At 39.1% G+C, this 20,331-nt stretch overlaps 4 protein-coding genes and 2 long non-coding RNA genes across 8 annotated transcripts; 3 read left to right on the top strand and 3 right to left on the bottom strand.

Annotated features, from left to right (window-relative positions):
• Window positions 1-680: 680 nt before the first annotated feature.
• Window positions 681-3,931, top strand: LOC125202231 (putative splicing factor 3A subunit 1). The gene is made up of 3 exons (XM_048100595.2): window positions 681-902; window positions 1,126-3,301; window positions 3,410-3,931. The coding sequence occupies exons 2-3, from the start codon at window positions 1,136-1,138 to the stop codon at window positions 3,677-3,679; spliced, it is 2,436 nt and encodes an 811-aa protein (XP_047956552.2). The 5' UTR covers window positions 681-902; window positions 1,126-1,135; the 3' UTR covers window positions 3,680-3,931.
• Window positions 3,932-4,232: 301 nt separating this feature from the next.
• Window positions 4,233-7,177, bottom strand: LOC125202232 (vacuolar-sorting receptor 6-like). The gene is made up of 10 exons (XM_048100596.2): window positions 6,883-7,177; window positions 6,092-6,787; window positions 5,920-6,008; window positions 5,773-5,842; window positions 5,600-5,683; window positions 5,350-5,508; window positions 5,134-5,280; window positions 4,928-5,056; window positions 4,740-4,843; window positions 4,233-4,654 (listed from the first exon to the last, which is right to left on the bottom strand). Exons 1-10 carry the CDS (start codon window positions 7,175-7,177, stop codon window positions 4,535-4,537), a joined length of 1,893 nt encoding a protein of 630 aa, XP_047956553.2. The 3' UTR covers window positions 4,233-4,534.
• Window positions 5,387-6,131, top strand: LOC125202233 (uncharacterized). Its single transcript, XR_007173065.2, has 3 exons — window positions 5,387-5,494; window positions 5,587-5,747; window positions 5,944-6,131. It is a non-coding gene; the product is annotated as an uncharacterized LOC125202233 (long non-coding RNA).
• A 2,821-nt stretch (window positions 7,178-9,998) lies between the features above and the next one.
• Window positions 9,999-12,530, bottom strand: LOC125221221 (apyrase-like). Its single transcript, XM_048123351.2, has 7 exons — window positions 12,339-12,530; window positions 12,089-12,217; window positions 11,276-11,332; window positions 11,110-11,202; window positions 10,823-11,028; window positions 10,445-10,751; window positions 9,999-10,362 (listed from the first exon to the last, which is right to left on the bottom strand). The coding sequence occupies exons 1-7, from the start codon at window positions 12,516-12,518 to the stop codon at window positions 10,063-10,065; spliced, it is 1,272 nt and encodes a 423-aa protein (XP_047979308.2). The 5' UTR covers window positions 12,519-12,530; the 3' UTR covers window positions 9,999-10,062.
• LOC125221248 (uncharacterized) lies at window positions 10,637-16,390 on the top strand. 3 transcript variants are annotated; one of them, XR_007176374.1, is made up of 4 exons: window positions 10,637-10,773; window positions 10,861-10,978; window positions 11,290-11,352; window positions 16,222-16,390. It is a non-coding gene; the product is annotated as an uncharacterized LOC125221248 (long non-coding RNA). The 3 variants fall into 3 exon arrangements; XR_007176373.1 differs by having other exon boundaries at window positions 11,290-11,356; XR_007176372.1 differs by having other exon boundaries at window positions 11,290-11,361.
• On the bottom strand, window positions 13,950-18,176 carry LOC148931737 (apyrase-like). Its single transcript, XM_089065178.1, has 9 exons — window positions 17,941-18,176; window positions 16,996-17,124; window positions 16,869-16,925; window positions 16,439-16,531; window positions 16,158-16,348; window positions 15,203-15,291; window positions 14,914-15,128; window positions 14,467-14,656; window positions 13,950-14,218 (listed from the first exon to the last, which is right to left on the bottom strand). The coding sequence occupies exons 1-9, from the start codon at window positions 18,124-18,126 to the stop codon at window positions 14,112-14,114; spliced, it is 1,257 nt and encodes a 418-aa protein (XP_088921304.1). The 5' UTR covers window positions 18,127-18,176; the 3' UTR covers window positions 13,950-14,111.
• Window positions 18,177-20,331: the final 2,155 nt, after the last annotated feature.

The following is a 20,331-nucleotide window of genomic DNA, read 5'->3' as shown; positions in this document are numbered from 1 at the left end:
ATTGAGATTTTGCATACACTATATTGAGATTTTTTTTGCATTTTTTGATAAAATCTGCTTTCATCATGTACGGAAATTAAAATATAATTTATCAAATTTCATCACCCGAACATCGTCGGAACATATGCAATTGAAATCTCATTGAAATTCATTTAAAATTATCTTTAATTTGAAATATTTTTTGCAAAAAAAATAATTTAAATCAAGAGAGTTATGTAAATTTAAAGTTTTGAGATGATTTTGATGAGAGTGAATTGACATTAATACCTTTTAAGTTTATTTAATAATTTTTTTAATTTAACATATAATCCATATGATATTTTTTCAATACTGGATCTCCTAACGACCTAATCTAATAGTAGCCTAGATTTAGTATTAATTTGTGATTGCTGATTAGTTAGCAATTACTCTATCTCATTTTTAAATATTTGTTCTATAAATCTCATTTACTACATTTTAATTTTAGTATCCTCTATCATAAATCATCTTACATTCCATTAATTGAAATATTTATTCACATTTCTTAAAGCTTGATACAAATTCATCCACGTTTCTTAAAATCTCGAGCTAAAATCTAATTATGGTTCTCAAAACATCTGATAAAATTGGAATGATACAAATATGATTAGCATGACCGTTGTGTAAAAGATATAATACGAAATGTACTGAATTAGATATATATTTGCATTTTGCCCCCAATTTTTTCCTCGGCGGCGCCAGTTGGGTTATTTTGATTTCTTCCGCCATTAAACCTTCCCCTTTTACTTCCTTATCTCAAGAACCTAATTCCATAATCGCGTCACCCTCTGCAGATCTCTTTTCCCTCTCTTTCTAGAGTTGCAGAGTGTAAACACCGTGGTTTCAGCTGCCCCTCTTTGCTAGTCCTGCTGAGATTTCACCAGGTAGATTACTTTCCCATCAAATTTAATATCTCCAGATTTCTGTATGTTGATTATATGAATGAATGGACTGTTTTAATTCGTTGTTGAGTTTTAGTATTCCGAGTAACTAATCTAGGGTTCATCGATACGATAATTGCGTCATTTACTTGTTTTGTTTAAATTTCTGATTCTGTATGTTGGCATGGAGCTAGGGTTTGACATTGATCTCGTCTGATGTTTGCAGATTGGAAAAAATGCTGGGTTCATTGCCAATATTGCCCCTTCCGGCACCGCCTGAAGACGGCGATCTCGGCCCGTTGCCCGCTTCTCAGGTGACTGAGGAATCTGATGATGAGAAAAATTTGGAGAATGAAGACCAGAAGATGGCCATTGATAAGCCCAGTGCCCCACCATCAGTAGCAACACACACTAGGTCGATAGGAATTATACACCCGCCTATAGACATTAGAAATATTGTAGACAAAACTGCTCAATTTGTGGCAAAAAATGGACCGGAGTTTGAGAAAAGAATTATTGCACACAATGAAGGGAATGCGAAATTCAACTTTTTACGCGCCTCTGATCCTTACCATGCTTATTATCAGCACCGGTTAGCTGAATCTCGAGCACAGAATCAGAATGCTGCTGCACAGCCTCCTCAGCCGGAGCCTGCCCCTGAATCAGTTAGTAGTACTCCAGCGGCTGATGCAAGTGATGCCTCGGCTAAGCCTGACCCTTCTGCCCAATTCCGAACTGTACGTAAGGTTCTTGACCCACCAGAGGCAGAGCAATATACTGTCCGGCTACCTGAAGGGATTACAGGGGAGGAATTGGATATAATTAAGCTCACGGCTCAGTTTGTGGCGAGAAACGGGAAGTCTTTTTTGACTGGTTTGACTAGCAGAGAGAGCACCAATCCTCAGTTTCATTTTCTAAGGCCAACACACAGTATGTTTATGTTCTTTACATCTCTTGCTGATGCTTATTCGAAAGTCTTAATGCCTCCTAAAGGGCTGTCAGATAAGCTAAAAAATAGCGTCCTTGATATGACTACTGTCCTGGAACGCTGCTTAAATCGCCTTGAATGGGAACGGTCGGAAGAGCAGGCTAGGCAAAAAGCTGAAGATGAGATAGAGCAGGAGCGACTGCAGATGGCTATGATTGACTGGCATGACTTTGTTGTGGTTGAGTCAATAGACTTTGCTGATGAAGAGGATGAGGACTTACCTGCTCCAATGACACTTGAGGAAGTGATAAGAAGAAGCAAGATGTCAGCTATGGAGGAAGAAGATTTCGTTGAGCCTGGCAAGGAGGTAGAAATGGAAATGGATGAAGAAGAGGTCCAACTGGTTGAGGAGGGCATGAGGGCAGCAAATCTGGAGGAGAATGGAGATGTGAAGAGGAATGAGGTCAAGGTTTTGCTAGAAGAGAACGAACCACCCATGCGAATTGTGAAAAATTGGAAGAGGCCCGAGGACAGAATCCCAGCTGAAAGGGATCCTACTAAATATGTCGTCTCTCCGATAACTGGCGAGCTAATTCCTATTAGTGAGATGTCCGAACACATGAGAATCTCTCTTATTGATCCCAAGTTTAAGGAACAGAAGGATAGGATGTTTGCTAAGATAAGAGAGACCACCCTTGCTGCGGACGATGAGATATCTAGGAATATTGTAGGACTTGCAAGAACACGGCCTGATATTTTTGGTACAACCGCAGAAGAAGTTTCTAATGCTGTGAAGGCTGAAATTGAGAAGAAGAAAGATGAGCAACCAAAACAGGTCATGTGGGATGGTCATACTGGAAGCATTGGCCGCACAGCCAGCCTGGCCTTGTCTCAGAATACTGGTATGGAGGACATGGGTGATGGTTTAAACAATGACGGCAGGAGCCTTCAGGGTCCAGCTCCTCCTCCTCCTAGGCCTGGTATGCCATCAATCAGGCCACTACCTCCACCTCCTGGTCTTGCGTTAAACATTCCCAGGCCCCCCACAATGGTTCAATATCCAAACCCAACCGGCGCTGGTGGTGTTGCACCACCTCCACCCGGCCCCCCTGTAGTCAATGTAATTCCTTCTATTCGCCCTCCACCTCCTTCAATGCCTATGATGCACGGGCAAAATCTTATGGGAAACCGTCCTCCAATGCCGCCATCTATGCCCTTGAATTCTCATAACCCTGTTCCACCACCACCTGGATCGCAGTTTACACCTTTGGGAGGTCCCAGATTCCAACCAGGCATGCCTATGCCCCAACCAGGCATGTCTATGGTTCCTCCACCTCCTATGCCCTTAGGCATGCCTCCACCACCACCACCTGAAGAGGCCCCTCCACCCCTTCCTGAAGAACCAGAGCCCAAGAGGCAAAGGCTTGACGACTCGTTTCTCATTCCGGAAGAACAGTTCCTTGCAAAACATCCGGTATGTATCTTCTTCCAGTCCTTTTCACCTCTTTATGTTCAATTTGAATTCATGTTGATACCTTTTGAGTTGCTCCTAATCTTCTCTTTAATGTTTATGTAATTCCAGGGTACTGCTCGTATTAGTATATCAGTGCCTAACACTGATGAAGGAAACCTGAAAGGACAAATTTTGGAGATTGCCGTGCAGTCCTTGACTGAAACAGTTGCAAGTTTGAAAGAGAAAATTGCTGGGGAGATACAGCTTCCTTCAAATAAACAGAAGCTGAGTGGGAAGGCAGGGTTCCTCAAGGACAATTTATCTCTTGCCTATTATAATATTGGACCTGGAGAGGCACTATCTCTTTCTCTTAGAGAACGTGGTGGCAGGAAGAGATGAGCTACATCACACCATAGATCTTTGAGATTTCATGTTGAAACATCGGGCATATTGGATTTGTTATGAAGTTGTTAGACATTTTTGTTTTCCTCTGTTGATGTGTAGGGATATTGACAGTTATGTACTTCTTATATCTTGAAATTTTAAGCCAGTGATATGGTATCTACAATTGGATTGACAGAAATATTGTCTGCTAACATTAATCGAGGTTGTATTATTGTATACTGTTTATGTGGCTGATCTGTTGCTTTATTTTGTGTTCAGCCATCTTGTTGCACTCCTGGTGTTGTTGATGGCGATTCATGGCTCTTTGAAGTGGTTCTATATTGTTGCATCTGTTTTCTGATATCTTTCTTCTTATACATTGAGAAGGAAATATGGAGGTTGGACACTCCTGTGTGTTCTTATTAACATGCATTTATTCTGGTTTCAGTTCCCCTTTACTAATATACTCGTCGATTCTGTTGCTCAGGGTTGTCTGAGACCTGTTGTTTGATGCATTTGGATTCTTGGGTAGCTCTCTCTCTGTTTAACTTTTGAATTTCTCAGGAAATGTTAAAATTTCTGCTTGAGCTAATTTCAATCTTGTAAAGAGTAGCAAATTGTTTGCATCATGAAATCTATGATATACAGAAACCAAAACCTTTCCCTTAATATACATCACAAGGTAGCCGGAATTTCAACTTGTATACTTTTGAAGGCTGTGTGTGTGTGGTTTACATCGTCTCTAAAACGTTATGTACAGAACCAATACTCTTTTGTGTGTTTTTGACTAAGAACAGCATAGTGAGGAAAAACTCTGGCTCTGGGACAGGACTGGGACATGATCTGCGGCGTGCAACTCAACTCACCACCTTAAACGGAGGAAGAATGCGCCAATGGTTCGTTGTCGTGATGGACAACGTGCTGATTCTGCTGGCTATCGAGAGGCATGTATTGCGACATGATAGCCATTATCTCCGAGTCCATGTAAGACTGCATCAAAAACCAGGTTACTATCTGCTCACAACAATTCAAAAATGAAGAACAGAGAAGTTGTGTTTTGTGGCTGGTGGCTTACCCTTAGCCTGTATTTGTAGAATATGTAACCAGCTAGTCCAACACTCATCACTACGGCAAGCACCACAACGGTAAGAATCCCGCTCAGTTTGGAGCTTTTCCTTTCTGCACACATTTAATTATCATTAAACAGGCTTGATGCGATCATACAATAGCACCCAAGGTGCGAAATGGAAGAGTTCACCGTACCAATGCAGGTATCATGCTCGTTTATGTAGATTTGGTCTCCTCTGCAACTGCACTCAAATCCACCCCATGTATTCTTACAGCTGCATCCATCACACTGACAGGCAGTCCCTAATTTGCACTCGTCCACGTCTACAAATACACACCAATTGTGACCCACAGTGTTTTCAACAGGTTGAAGCAGGTAAAAGTATTGAAGAGGAAAGTACCTTCACACGTTTTGCCATCTCCGGTGAAGCCAGCCGGACAATGGCAGCCAGACAGATCATTGTCCTTGCACGCTGAGAACTTGACTCCATTCTTGTGTTGCGACCAGCAGCCTCCATCGTTGACTGAGCACCTCCCCGGCCCAACAGCTGCAGACGGATCAATATTCAGATTCACGCAGACCTCAACTAGTCTGAAGGTAATAATAAAATAATTACCGTGACATGATTCGTATCCGTCTCCTTGAAACTGAACCCCGTTTACTAAAGGGCACTCGCAAACTCTTCCCCTAAATGTGTCCTTGCAGGCTGTTATGTTAGATTCATTGTCGCGCCAACACCCTCCGTTATTCTCAAGGCACTGGTTTGTCTCTACATCTGTTGATCAACATTTAAATCCCATCAATTTCCATATTACCATAGGCACTAATAATAGTCATCATCTTTAATTCATAGTCTCTGTAAAAACCTCCGCTCAGGCAAATAGGAGGCTCCGTCGTCTCCTTAAACCCTGCACATACGGCTTTCAGCACTGCGTTCCTCTCCAACTTCCCTTCACCCACCAAAACAATCTCATTCAGTTATACAAAGCATACCTCAAATCACACATACATAAGGTATATTTTTATATTTTCAACTAACCTCTGTATTGAACATTATTCATCACCATAGTAGGTAAGATAGTAACATCACCACGTGATCCATGACCAACCTAAACCCACACATAATTTCATTTCAGCAACAATCACCAATTGAAAATTAGTTATTAAACCGAAGAACTTTCGTGACCTGAAGTTCTTGCTCGATTTTCAGGACTTCGTTCTCAGTATCAGCTTCTGGATCACCCATGCACTTGTTTATCTTCTCAACCGGTATACCTACACCAAGATCAATCCCGGGAAATGATGTCGTCGGATTATGTTGATCGAGACATAAATGGATAGGGGTTTTGTGAACTTACCAAGTGATTTCATGACTTCCTGTGCACAATCTTTGCTGTACCTGTTGTGCTTCATGGAGCACCTAATATGGAAATCAGAAACATAATCCCACCAAATCCAGGACCGGTTAGTCTGGTTAGCGACTCTGTGCACACAGAGCTGCCTCAGATTCTCCAAGACGACGTCCTTCCCTGAATACCCCGAGCTGAAGTCCAGCTCAGGGTCCGGGGCGCAGTACCTGCCACGGTTGATGCACTGCGACTTGCACTGCTCCGTCTGCACGAAGTCTCGCGGGCAATACCACGTGATGTAGTGTGGCGTGAACTGCGTGTACCCTCCTTTCTCGAGGATCTGGGCGTGGCCCTTGAAGTTCTTGATGAAGTTCATCTGCTCGTCGCAGCGGCTGCCGCACTCGTCGTTGCTGTTGGTCCAGAGCTCGTACTCCACCCTCTCGTCGGGGTGGGGCATCGACTCCGACCAGTCTATCTTGACCACGACGTCCTCACCTTTCTTGAGGGCCTCCTTGAGCGTGTCGCCAAGGGGACGACCGATGAGAGCCGACGGGATGCTGATCTTCTCCACGTATCCGGCGGCTTCGGGGCTGCTGTCTTGGGGCGAGTCCATGGTGATGAGAGGTTCGTCTATGATGTCCGCCACTAGAACCGCCGACGCCCCAGCCTGCTGCCCGTTCCATACCTTGAGCGCAAAGAAGCACTCTGCACCCACAGAGTAAAACGTTAGTGCCTAAGGTCAAAGGTCTCACGTTCGAGTAAAAAAATCAAAGCATGTTTAGAGAAAACGAATCGACAACCTCCACGGTCGAGGAGGAGAATGGTAGGGCGAGATGACTTCGGCTTGAAGGGCCTATCTCCTTCGAAGGCTGAGCAGCCGACCTGGCCCTTGTCGGGGTAGATCAAAGTGCCTGTTAACGAGCCGCCATAGTCGGGCACGCCGAAGTTCGCGATGGCAGCATCGTGCTTCGACCGCTTGTCGAAAGGCGAGACCACGCTGATGCTGCTCTTCTCCACCACGAATCTTGATTCGACTGCTGTTGATAGTAGTAAAACTAGTGTTACTGCAAACACACAAGAGGCCGCCGCCGCCATATCTCTCGGAGGAGAAGAAAGTGGCTAACACCGGTGTAGATGTGGTGTTTAACAATGAAGAATTTAGGGGGGAGAGAGGGAGATGGGGAAGACTTTGGCGTGAGGTCTACTATTCTTGTTTTATATTTCAAGAAAATGTTTGAAACATCTCAATACTAATTATATTATTACAAGTAGATGTTGCTGTTGGTCATGCCATGACGTGAAGTTAACTACATAGTCACAGAGCGTAAACAAAGGGCCAAACCCACGACGTGAAGAATGAGTCAAATTGGCCCTTGGATATTGAAAGAAGAGACAATTCCATGGCTAACTTTCTACATTTTACTTTTCTTCTTCTATAGTAAAAGTCTTGACAATACTAATAATAATAGACATTTAAATTGCAATTTTTTTGTTAATTTCATATCAATATCATAACTTTTTAAATTGAAATGGTCAAAATCGTAGCTTATATTACAAAATAAAAAAAGATATGATAACAAATCAATGTTATTTTTGACAAAACAATGTTATTATATTTTTAGTGTTTTTTAAAATGTGCCAATATATGAAAAATGACATGGTTTTGATTCATACTTCCTCCGTCCGTAAAATGTTGTCCATTTTGTTTTTGTTTTTTTTTTTCATTTTTAATAAATTGACTCTACTTTCCACCAACTCATTACACTCACATTCTATTATAAAACTAATATATGAAATGTGGAATCCACATTCCGCTAATTTTTTCCAATCACTTTTCTACATATTTCTTAAAACTCGCATCGAGTCAAACACGGACAACATTTCACGGACGGATGAAGTATCAGATTTGATTTTGCCTTATCAATTTTGATTTTGACCATCGTCCAGTAATAAAAAGTTGAAAAAGTTGTGATTTTATATTCTTATTTTCAAAAATGACGGGATTGATCAGAAATGAACGAAAAGTTACTGTTTAAATGAAAACAATCCATATTCATAATTTGTAGCATGTTTTGGTACTAAAATACAAGTATGTTAGTGTTTACCAGAAAATTGACTTCTTAGCTTGCTAATCACTTATCTTCATTTTAAAGTATGTTTGGTGCAATATTTTGATCATTCACTTTATTTCAGCCCACCTATAACTTCAAGCTCTCGCGTCCCATCATTTTTAGAAGGGATTTGCTATATTATTATGCTAATTACTGCACTAGTTGGATATTAGATGGAACATGTTTATTTATTTATTTGGTACAACAATTACATAATAATTAAATGTTGTTGCGAGTGGCTAAAATATTAATACTGGTGACCTTGCAAAATTTTCACTTCCCCAGCATAATCCAAATTAAAAAATTTGGAAAATAATGAGAGAGGACTTGGTCATGGTTGACCTTGTATTATTAAGTCGAGTAGACGAGCTTAAATTAGGTGAATAATTATTTTATTTTATCATTTAATAGGTATTCGAGAAGAACAAATTAAAAATATCAAAATATGCACAATTTTTTTCGCATTCATTATTTATGCATTAATGTCATAAGCTCTAATCTTGGTGTCGAATAGTCTATATATTGATGATTTGATGGCCCCAAGGAATTGACTTCCGTATAAATATAATCATATATGTATGGGCTTGATGAGAATCAGATTATTGTAGAGACAAAAGTTTGTGTACATTCGAATGTACAGTGCCACAATGGGATATTGGGATTCATCCGATTATGATTCTTTGTTCCTACTTAACAAGATCAAGATTTACTTAAAAGGGATATATTATCTGCATAAAATATTTTTGGTATGTATTGTCACTTGGTATATCTAATCAATCCTAATTAAAGAAATAATTTTACTCTTCCTTATTATGCTTTTTTTTTCTTCAATTGTGATCAATTGACTACATAACAATATGTCCAAACCACCTAATTCTTTTACTAAGTGAGCTGTGTGCAAATTGCAATATATAAACATGTACTCCCTACGTTTACCAATAAGCGTCCCTATTTTATATTTTCGTCGGTCCATCAATAAATATCTGATGGACTAAATATCTTATTTGTTTTTTTTACTACTTCTTGGAATGAACTCACATTCCATTAATTTATTTCACTCACATTTAACTAATACTACTATATAAAGTAAAATCCACGTTCCATTGATCTTTTCAACTCACTTTTTACTACATATCTTAAAACTCGTATTCGGTCAAACTTGGTCCTGTATTAATGGATGTATACAAATTTGGTAAGTTTTTAATGGTAGGCAGTACGAAATTATTGAGAAAACCAGCCGAATATTACGACAATGTAGGCTATTAATTTAGAAAAATCACAGCCCATATCATATTCCGATCCCACCACAAGGTCCGAAACAAAAACGGGCTTATTAACATTAGATAACTTGGGCCAAATATTGGGCCTATAGGCCCATATCGGGGTGTTTTTTAGTACTCCCTCCGTTTCTTCATAGTTGAGTCATTTTACCATTTCGGAAAGTTTTTTCATAGTTGAATCGTTTCCTTATATGGTAACTTTTTTTCTCTCTTACTTTACTATCTCTTACTTTACTCCCTCTACTTTATTCACTTTTTACTTTTTCTTTCTACTTTTTCCTCTCTTTTACTTTTTTTATCTATTTATTCAACACACCCAGCATTCATTTCTAAAACTCCGTGTCAAAAAATTCCGCCTCAACTATATAGAAACGGAGGGAGTAATATAGACTGACCACTGTGTCTAAATTACATGATCAAAAAAATGTTCAATTTTTCAATGGATATCCATGACTCGAGAATGATCAGTTGATCACTGCAACAAATTACTCATTTAATTGAGTAAACACTAATAAAGCAAGATGATTAGCTCATTAATTAATCCCATGACGATCTTATTCAAACAGAAAGCAACGATACAAAACATTCTTCACAACGAGAGCAGTTCAACCGCGCAACCCAGCGGCCACGCCGCCCCAATCAACGACCCCTTATAATCCACATTCTTCACCACCGTCACCTCCTCAAACGGATCCAATCCAAATCCATCCACCAGCAAACTATACTCATACACCAGATCCATACACAGATACCCCAAATCCCCCTCCTCAATCACCGGAAATATCGCCTTCATACTCTCCACATCCGCTCCGCACGCGCGCTTCGCCGCCTCTCTGTACGCAATCGGCCGGATCCTCGCCGCATTCGCCGCCGCATCCACGATCCCGCTCTGCACGATCACGATCACGATCATGATCATCACCGATTCAATTTCAAAATTGATCGATTTTTTCGTCAATTGGATCACCTACCTCGGCGGCGGTGTCGTAGAAGTACGAGGCGATGTAGAGGTTGCTGAATCCGTCCCCGCCGCCGCCGCTCCAGACGCCGTCGAAGGTGCAGTTGCTGCGCGGGCACGGCGCGTCGATTCTGAGCACCTTCCGCGATAACGCTCTGCATCTCCGCAGATTCGTGCCGGAGAGCGGGGGCTTCGCGGTGTAGACCTCGCCGTTGTATTCATACGTGGATTCGTAACCGTTGGTGACGCATGGATTGCCGCGAGATCCCGTGATGTTGAGGCTCTGAGCTCGTGCTGCTCTCAAGCCGTAGTTCAAGTAGCTGCAGAAATCGGATTCGATCTGTAAGTATTTCATCTCGAATTTGAGCAAAATCGACACCGATTTCAATACCTATGAGTGTAGAGGTTATAATTAGTTCCTAAAATCAGCTTTTGGAAGACGTAGGCGTCTCCTTGCGGCGATGAAGATGGGGCGGTTGAAGCGGCGGAGTCAGAGATAGCATACGCCATTTGCACCGATCCTCCGCCGAGATCCACCACACCTACGGTATGTGAGAATCCTCCACTTAAACTCTCCAGCAAATAGTTGATTGCGATCTGAAATGTATGCAATTACATCATTGTTGATGAGATAAAAGAGATGGAGATGATGAATTGGATAATTGAAGGAGGCATTACCCATATGTAAGCACCTTCATGTGTTCCTTGAAGAACGGTTATCCATTCTGGCCTGTAATCAAGGCTGCTTTCTTGCTCAAAATACTCTTTCACCTACAAGGAATTAATCCATTAGTTTATGAATTTCTGCAATTTATAAATTTAATCCATTAAATTAAATGCTTACTGCTTCCAATATAGCATCGGAAGAGTTGCCGGGCAAGAGGCGAAGACCGGCGGTTGCCTGCACAGACAGAGGAAGCAGTAAGTAAGGTTACTCTTTTCCCGGACCACTATTCCGAGTTGTTAGGTCTAATAATAAAAACACTAACATTATAGACGAAACATTAGAACTCATCACAAAAAAACTAGCCTATAAGGAGAGAGTCCATTTGATTTATAACCACACATTAGTTGCTTTGCACAATCAGACCACCACTCTGAGTCGTTGGGCTAATCAATGAAAGCAACATTAGAGACAAAATGTTCGAACTCATTCCAAATCATTAGCGAGCAGAGAGTCCATTTGATCTATAAACCACACACCAATTGCTTTACACAACCAGACCATCACCTCGAGTCGTTAGGCCTATCAATATTACTGATGAAACATTAGAACTCATTTGCTGCGATTCTTCCTGAATAGCCTGGATTCTCCCATCGAGAGTCATTTTGAAAGTCTTTTTAGAACTCTTCCAACTAATAGGATAAAGCCTATAAAACAAAGAGCTACTCCTACTATCTAAGAGGGTCCATTTAATCTATAAACCACACCAGTTGCTTTACACAGTTATGCCACCACTCCTACTTGTTAGGCTTACAATGAAATCACTAATGCTACTGACTAAACATTAGAATTCATCCAAAAAACCAACCTATCAGGAAGAATGCATTTGATTTATAAATCACATACCGGTTGCTTTACACAATCGGGATTAGATACTAGAGTTCGTAATAGTAATTGTGAAACTAGTGAGTTAATTAAGTAGAAGAGATAGACCCCGAGTTTAAGTGGTGTGGTAGAGCGCAGTTGCTGTGGAACAACTGCCTCGGCTTGGTCTAAGAGCGGCCTCAAGGAGTCGGCTGCAGCCTTGGGATTATCTGCGTATGAACTCAGACCTGGTGTTATCTGCATGCCCATTCACAAACACTTGCATATAAAATCGATGCAATTATTAAAAGCTATACATATATAGTTATGAACTGGAAATATGTTTAAGTAGTTATACATAGAGATGATGATTACATACCGCTTGATAAAACTCGAATTCTTGGTCAATCGGGAGGAGACCCATGTCGCTGTCGAAGTTGAACACATGAACTCGGGAGCCCGTGCTTCCGGCGTCGAAAACTACTGCATATTTCTGCTGCTCTACATTTGGGGCAAGGCCAACCAACGATAGCACCACTAGCAAACGTTCTATAAACATTTTTTTTTGTGAATTTACTTTGGTTTGGTTGAATTGTGGTACAAAACGAATATATTTATAAATGTATTACTATTCATCTAATAGAGTAATTGGAGTACTAATTTAATGTATTACTATTCATCTAATAGAGTAATTGGAGTACTAATTTAATGTATTACTACTATTCATCTAATAGAGTAATAGGAGTACTAATTTAACTTAACTTTAACATCAATGGCCAATGCCGAAATTAGCATGAATAACGTGCTATACTTAAGCATCATGTCATTTTACTAATACTAATTTAACCTTTACCACCAAAAGCCAATGCCAAAACTAGCATGAAAAACGTGTAAAACTTAACATCATTTCATTTACATCATTAAACCCATAATGTAATTCACTTTTTGTCAATTTTATCATTTTGATTTATTTATAACTTGTCATTTTTAGACATAATTTCTTTTATCCACACTTTTTTTTCATTTATTTACAATTTAGCTACATGATCCATCATTATTTCATTTTCATCCCACTATATCTAATAAAGTGGGATCCTTTTTTTATTCGCAATGTATTTCATCCATATTTGATTAAAATTTATGCTATACCTAATCTGTGGGACGGAGGTATAATTATTTTCTGTTCCTCTTCAAAGTTCAAACTGATTAATAATTTTAAATCGACGCATATGCCTCATTTAATTGACGCATATTCCCCACTTACTCCTCCACTCAACTCTAACCTTTTTCTTCTTTAAATTCCTATTGTTTTGTTTCGGCAGCATTCGTGATACGAATCCAAATTTTAAATGGTGAAACGTCATTATGAGATTAAATCCATGAGTACGGCAATATAAATACTACTCTTTAGGTTGCTTCTGCGAGATAATTATTTCATATTTTCTTTTACGTCTGTCTGCAAATAACTCTCATTTACCTTTTACTCCACCCATCTCATTAGTGTTGAGTCTTAATCCTTTTTATGTCGTCCTATTACAGCTGAGTTATTTTTTTGCAAAATCCAACACACTTAATCTCTCTTATTTTATTCTATTGTTATTTTCTCTCATTATCTCACATACTTTATTCCCTCTTCTATTTTATTCACACTTCACTTAACTAACTCATTAAATATTTATTCTTTAATCTCCGTGGATAAAAGAAACGCATCAACCCATAAGACAGAGAGAATACTATTTTTGATAAATAGACCTCACATTTCATTAACTCTTATTATTCACATTTTATTATATATGACTTATGTATAAAAATAAAACACACACTCAACTTCACTAACTTCTACACTCACTTTCTTTTACATTTTCATAAATCCAAGCTGAGCGTGAGACAATTTATTACGCGGACGGAGGGAGTATATGCTTGTATTAAGTGATTGGTCCCTAGTGTATCAACTCAAGTAAGTTGGGTAGTAGACGAAGAACCAGAAATCTATAAGATAAAGATAACATACATTGCATTTGTGACATAGTACATTACATACATACAATCCCACATAGTACTGAATTATTGATATTGTGAAAATAAAGGCTAGGAGAAGATTGGATTTCTAATCCTTTATTGAAAGAAATAGCAAAGCTTATAACTAAAAAGCTCATGAAAGAAGTTCAACTGCGCAGCCAAGTGGCCAGGCTGCTCCGATCCACGAATCCTTATACTCCAAATTCTTCACAACCGTTATTTTCTTTGTTGGTTTGATGCCTGCATTTCACACACACACACACATGTTAATATTATTTAATCAAAAAATAAAATATAATTATGATGACTGTGGGTAAATTATCGACAAATCCATGAAGTTTGGCCAAATTGTGTTTGCCCTTCAACTTTAGAAATCAGATGGAAAAACCATAAAGTTGTGGGATATACAAGAATTTGAAAACTTGAATTATTTTTTCGAAAATGACGTGTATATGTATATATAGAGAGAGGCATATAGATATACGCACCAAAACCTTCAACGAGCAAAATATACTCGTATACAAGATCCATGCACAGATACGGCACATCATAATCTTCAAGTTGAGGAAATATAGTCTTGATATTGTCCACATTGGCACTGCATGCTTTCTTTGCTGCTTTCAGATATACATATGGACGAACTTCTGTTATATTAGCATTTAGTTCCACAATTCCAGCCTACATGCATGAGGAGTTAAAATTAGTATATATCCTTGTGTTTGTTAGTGATAGAACGAGCAACTTATAAACTCATATACTTGTTTTAGTTCTCTCCTCGCCTCGATTGAGATATTTGTTATCTTCTATATTTATTTTCCAACACCCTCCTTTAAACTCTTTAAGACGAATCTTGGAGGAGTTGGACTTTTTATGATCGAGTTGTTCCAGCCCTCCATCGCCGATGGATCGGGTTTAAGGTTTAGATAGATATATACCTCAATAGCTGTGTCATAGAAGTATGATGCAGCGTACAAGCTGTCAGAACCGTCTCCACCTCCGCCATTCCAAGTGCCGTCAAAGGAGCAAGGCTTGTTGGCGCAGGGTGTGTCCATCTTCAGCAACTTTCGTGCCTGCGCTACACAACCCAACAAGCTTGTGCCGGAACGAGGAGGCGATGCTTTGTAATCAACCCCGTTATAGGAGTATGTCCCTGCTTGATTAATTTACACCCTCATTAACATATATTTACAAGATTAAAGAATGAGTGAATGGAATAATTTGCACCTTGATAGCCATTAGTGATGCATGGATTGCCAGCACCGGAAAGATTCAGATTTTGAGCACGAGCAGCCAACAACCCATAGTTGAGATAACTGCACAACAAGTAATTAACAGTCACCATTTAATATGTGCATGTGTTAAGAACTTTGGTGTTGTCCCATGTCAATTGTGGAAGGTAATCGACGTGGTTTATAGATCAAATGAGTTCTCTCTTTTGACAGACTAGTTTTTATGGAATGAGTTCATGTCTGTATCTTTGGTGTTTTCATTAAGTGGTCCAACGATTCGGAGTGGTGGTCTAAAAAGGAGTCAGCTATGGCCAACAAGGATGTTTAGGAGCCAACCTTAAAGAAGTCGGTTATGAACAACATAATTGGGACGAATGAGTATGTTGACCCTAGGGTTCAAATGCTAAGAACTCTAGTCTTGTCCCACATACCAACATGGGTTTTGGCCCTTAAGACGGGTTGATTGTAAGGACTCAAATAAGGGATAAAGACTCTAATGTTATCCCACATACCAAAAAGGGCGTTGACCCTTAAGAGGGGGTCAATTACTAAGTACTCCCTCCGTTCCTTGTTAATAGAGACGCTTCTTTCTGTCACGGAGTTTAAGAATATTGTGTTGTTAAGTGGATAGTGAATAAAGTAAGAGAATAAGGTTAGAGAGATGGTTACTTTTTGCCAAAAATAGAAATGGCTGAATTAACTTGGAACTTCCTAAAATTGTAAAATGACTCTATTGACATGGAACGAAGGGAGTACTACATTAGTGTTATTCCACATACCAATGAGAGGACATTGACCCTTAATAAGGGTCGATTGTTAAGGACTTTAGTAAGGGGTCGATTGTTAAAGGACTTGTGTTGTCACACATAAGTTGAGTGGTCGATAAACCAAATAAGCTCTATTTCTTAACAGGGTAGTCTTTTTGGGAATATATAGAAATGAAATAATACCTGTGAGAATAAAGGTTGTAACTAGTTCCAAGAGCTAATCTATTGGCTACATCATTTGTTGCAGGGGCGTTAGCAGCAGCTTTGTCGGAGAGAGCATAAGCCATCTGTACTGAGCCACCTCCAAGGTCAACCACTGCTGCCGTTTTAGAGTATTTTTTGCCCAACTTACCATCTAGATAGTTTATTGCAACCTGCAATTTCACATAGATCAAACTTCGTGGTTTTTTCGATAATTTTCCTCTAAATCGAATATTTAATTAATAATTAGGTAATATGCATACCCACATATAAGCTCCTTCATCTGTTCCATCAAGAACAGACACCCATTCTGGCTTGTAGCTGAGGCTCGATTCGCTTTTGAAAAGCTCTTTCACCTTTAATTTGTTCCAAATAAATTGAGACAAAATGTCAAATAATCAAATGAGAGTGTATATATGTAGCTATTTAAATTTAAGAATTTTGGTAATACTCAATTCAGCTCATAAGGTTTGTAAAAAATGGGATATTAAATCACAAAATTTTGCTTTTCTCTCAATTGTCTCATCTATGTGGAAATCGACTTCTTTCAGTAATGCTCAAGTAAGGGTTCAGTAAAATAAGATTTTTTTTTCTTTTATTTTTTTGGTGATGCTCAATCAACCAATGGTGGGACTATAAACCCCACATCAGTTGTCTTACACAACTGATGCGCAAGAGTGCGTAACTATTTACCGCGTCCAATATGTCTTCAGCAGCAGTTCCCGGTAGTAGGCGAAGACCGGCAGTCGCCTGCATAATATATGAGTGATAATGAGGTAAGAGATAAGTTAATAAATAATTAGTGTAAAAATGGATATACCCCAAGTCGAAGAGGTGTTGTAGCTTGCAGTTGCTGGGGAATGACTTCTTCTGCTTGTTCTAAGAGGGGCCTCAATGAGTCAGCACCAGCCTTGGGCTCTTTCTCATATGAACTCAAACCTGGTTTAATCTGCCCACCACATCCATCTCAATCTCAAATCATCTTATTAATGTAAAAAAGATAGGGAAATTGCGAGAAAACCATCAAATTTGGTCAATTTCTAGTCAGTCTCGCAGCTTTTAAAAATAGTTGATTACATCATATCTTTGCCATTTTTCTTGATTGTCTCGTGGAGAAAAATTCCGGTGTCCTCCACGTCTTAATTTATTGACATGGCGGCATGTACATGTATGTGCATAAATTAAAGACGTAGCTAACTAGGTGTGTTAAACGACATTTTCATCTATAAACTTAAAGATATGTCTTCGACTAGGTGTATTTTCCGTCTAGATCATAAGACTTGATTTTCCCTAAAATCTAAGATGACAGAATAATTGAGAAAAATGTCAACGTTATCAAATAATCGACTATGTTTTAAAGTTATGGGATTGATGAGAAATTGACAAATTTGATGTTTTTTCCTGCAATTTTCCCTAAAAAGTACCTAAAATTCATGATATTTTTGCAAATTCTAGTCAATTTCACAACTTTAAACATTGTTTGGATGAACCATGAAATTTGTTGAAAAATCTAGTAGTAATTGTATAATGCATTGAAGCTAAGAAATCACACATATACGTTGTTGATGGTTATTCATAAGCAAAATGAAGTTGTTTGATTGAAAAATATCGTCAATATATTACACATAGGAACGAATCTAAATTTCACTGTTTTTTCAATTAACTATTTTAATTGCGGGACATAACATAATTTGACCAAATTTCATGTTTTTCTTGCCAATTTTCCACAGCAAGAAAAGAAAAGGGAAGAACGAAGAAACCGTACTGCCACGTAAAGCTCGTAGTCTTGGCCGATTCGGAGGAGAGACATGTCTTGGTCGAATTTGAAGACGTGGACCCTGGAGCCAGTGCTTCCGGCGTCGAAAACAACCGCATATTTATGCGGCTGCTCTCCCTCGTAAGGAAAGATCGACAGCAATAGCAGCAGCTTTGACACGCTTCCCATCCACATTTTCTCTCTTCTAAGTTATCCCATCACTTCTCCTGCATTTTATGCTGCCCAACCACTGACAGGACCCACTTACATTTTTTGCATGAACATGAAAAACGTTTTTATCTCTTACAAAGGTTTTTCACCTCGGATTTGGACTAAAATCCTCTGGGCCTTTCATTTTGATGGTAAGGATAACGTGGTCCATTGCCAAATTCAGAACTCCTTCCGTTTCATAATAATATATATATTTTTTCTTTTTATTCCATCCCACAAGAATATGCACTTCTAATTTTGGAAACTCTTTTAAGAGGTATGATCCTTTCTCCGCTAACAATATTTTAATTACTTTTTCTTTCTACATTTCTCTCACTTTATAAATTGTACATTAAAGCACCTGCCCAATCCAAACTGCATATTTTTATAGGACGGAGAAAGTATCATATTGTACTATTGTAGATAGATAACCATCTCAGGCATTGAAACTTACCTGATTGATGCGTGTAGAATAAACCTAATAAATCTAGGGAGGTAAATTAAAAGTGATTATTTAATCTATTATGTGGTGGCTGTGGTGACCCAAACCTTTCTATGTTGGAGGCTGATCTCTTTTTACTTCATATTATCGTTGTTTTTATTACGGACTAAGGAGATTTCATGAAATTGATTTATCTTTACTTTACATTTTCGACAATTTTCGATGTTTTTACTTGATCGACTAGTTTGGCTTGACCCGCTTGAGGTTGTATTAAGTTGCCTCTTTTTACATATTTAATTTAGTACAACTTACTTGTAAATATCTCAGCATGCATATCTATAAATAGCACATCTTAGATTGGCACGAGTTTTATTGCTTCTTTTCATCTCTAGCTCTATATTTAATTCTGACACATGTCTTACATATTTCATGCTGTCCAACCATTGCACTGCTCCAAATCAGTCATTGACTCATTGTTTAAACGTGCCCGTCGGTATTATAAATCTTACTGTTTATGTGTCATGTGAGTGTGACGTAATTATTTTACACCGTTGAAAATTCAAAATTATTTTAATTTGTGTTTATGATAATATGGGCCGAAGATACATTATGCTACCTCTGTCCCTGAAAATTTGATACATATTACTATTTCGGTCCGTTCCTGAAAATTTGATACACTTCACTTTTACCATTTTTGGTAATGGACCCTATATTCCACTAACTCATTCCTACTCACATTTTATTATACAACTAATACTTTAAAAGTAGGACCCACATCCCACCAACTTTTTCAACTCACTTTCCATTACATTTCTTAAAATCCGTGTTGGGTCAAAGTGTAACAAATTTTGGAGGACGGAGGTAGTAATAACATTATACAAGACAGCCCAGCCCAATATATCACACTATTTCTTTCAACTTGACTACTTTTTCCGTTCTTAAATTTTGCCTAATGGTAATTCGACTGAACCGAGGCGGTTGCAGGCGGAGAGGATCGGGTCGAGGGTTGGCTCATCCGGGTGAGGGTGGCGGCGGTACATTTATTTACAATTTAGCAACACGATCCATACTAGTATTTATTTAATTTTCATCACACTCTATCTAATTAATCAAGTGGGATCATTTCTTTATTACTCCATATATATTTTGTCTATTTTTCATTAAATCTATGCATAATTATTTTAAATTGACGCATATTCCCTTGCTACTTACTCCTACTCAACTCAAATAGTACTTTTTTTTTCTTATTTAAATTCCTATTGTTTTGTTACGGCGGCTTTGGAGATACGAATCCAAATATCAATTGGTGAAACGTCAAATAAGGGTGTCTCCTACAGCGCCCTTCCCGTTCGCCCGTCGGGGACGGGCGACCTGACGGACGCCATAGTGGGCGGGAAGGACGCCCACGCCCGTCCCGAGTGCCCCTGCGATGACCTCGCCCCTCCCTTCGACGGGCGAGTGCGACGGGCGCCACTGTGGCGAAGGTCGCCCGTCCCACTCGGACGTCCGACATTTTAATTTTTTTTTTTTTTTAAACTCTATAAATAGGGCTCCTCCAACGTCATTTCATTCACACCACTTGTGTTGACAAGTTTCTCCCTCTAACCTCTTTTTTCAATTATCTGTAATGGCGAGTAGTCGTGCGGGTGGTAGTGGCGGAGGCGCTAGTGATAGTGATGGCTTTAGCGATGATGAATTGGATCTCGCTGTGCAAGCGGCGATTGATCGATGGATCCGGCAGAGGCAGC

The sequence above is a fragment of the Salvia hispanica genome, chromosome 2, assembly GCF_029641045.1.
Source record: "Salvia hispanica isolate PSC_SH4W2 chromosome 2, Shi_PSC_v1, whole genome shotgun sequence".
In the NCBI taxonomy this organism is placed as follows: Eukaryota; Viridiplantae; Streptophyta; class Magnoliopsida; order Lamiales; family Lamiaceae; genus Salvia; species Salvia hispanica.
This window is presented reverse-complemented; position numbering and strand designations above follow the sequence as displayed.

Excerpts from the sequence above, each read along its gene's own strand:
- LOC125221221 (XM_048123351.2), bottom strand. The coding sequence starts at position 12,518 with ATGTTTATAGAACGTTTGCTAGTGGTGCTATCGTTGGTTGGCCTTGCC. Across the intron at positions 12,218-12,338 it reads AATTCGAGTTTTATCAAGCG|ATAACACCAGGTCTGAGTTC; the intron begins GTATGTAATCAT and ends ATGGGCATGCAG. Across the intron at positions 11,029-11,109 it reads ATGAAGGTGCTTACATATGG|ATCGCAATCAACTATTTGCT; the intron begins GTAATGCCTCCT and ends CATACATTTCAG.
- LOC148931737 (XM_089065178.1), bottom strand. The coding sequence starts at position 18,126 with ATGTGGATGGGAAGCGTGTCAAAGCTGCTGCTATTGCTGTCGATCTTT. Across the intron at positions 16,926-16,995 it reads CAACACCTCTTCGACTTGGG|GCGACTGCCGGTCTTCGCCT; the intron begins GTATATCCATTT and ends TATATTATGCAG. Across the intron at positions 16,532-16,868 it reads CTGAAGACATATTGGACGCG|GTGAAAGAGCTTTTCAAAAG; the intron begins GTAAATAGTTAC and ends AACAAATTAAAG.
- LOC125202232 (XM_048100596.2), bottom strand. The coding sequence starts at position 7,177 with ATGGCGGCGGCGGCCTCTTGTGTGTTTGCAGTAACACTAGTTTTACTA. Across the intron at positions 6,009-6,091 it reads GGAAGTCATGAAATCACTTG|GTATACCGGTTGAGAAGATA; the intron begins GTAAGTTCACAA and ends ATCTTGGTGTAG. Across the intron at positions 4,844-4,927 it reads CGAGCATGATACCTGCATTG|AAAGGAAAAGCTCCAAACTG; the intron begins GTACGGTGAACT and ends AAATGTGTGCAG.
- LOC125202231 (XM_048100595.2), top strand. The coding sequence starts at position 1,136 with ATGCTGGGTTCATTGCCAATATTGCCCCTTCCGGCACCGCCTGAAGAC. Across the intron at positions 3,302-3,409 it reads AGTTCCTTGCAAAACATCCG|GGTACTGCTCGTATTAGTAT; the intron begins GTATGTATCTTC and ends ATGTAATTCCAG.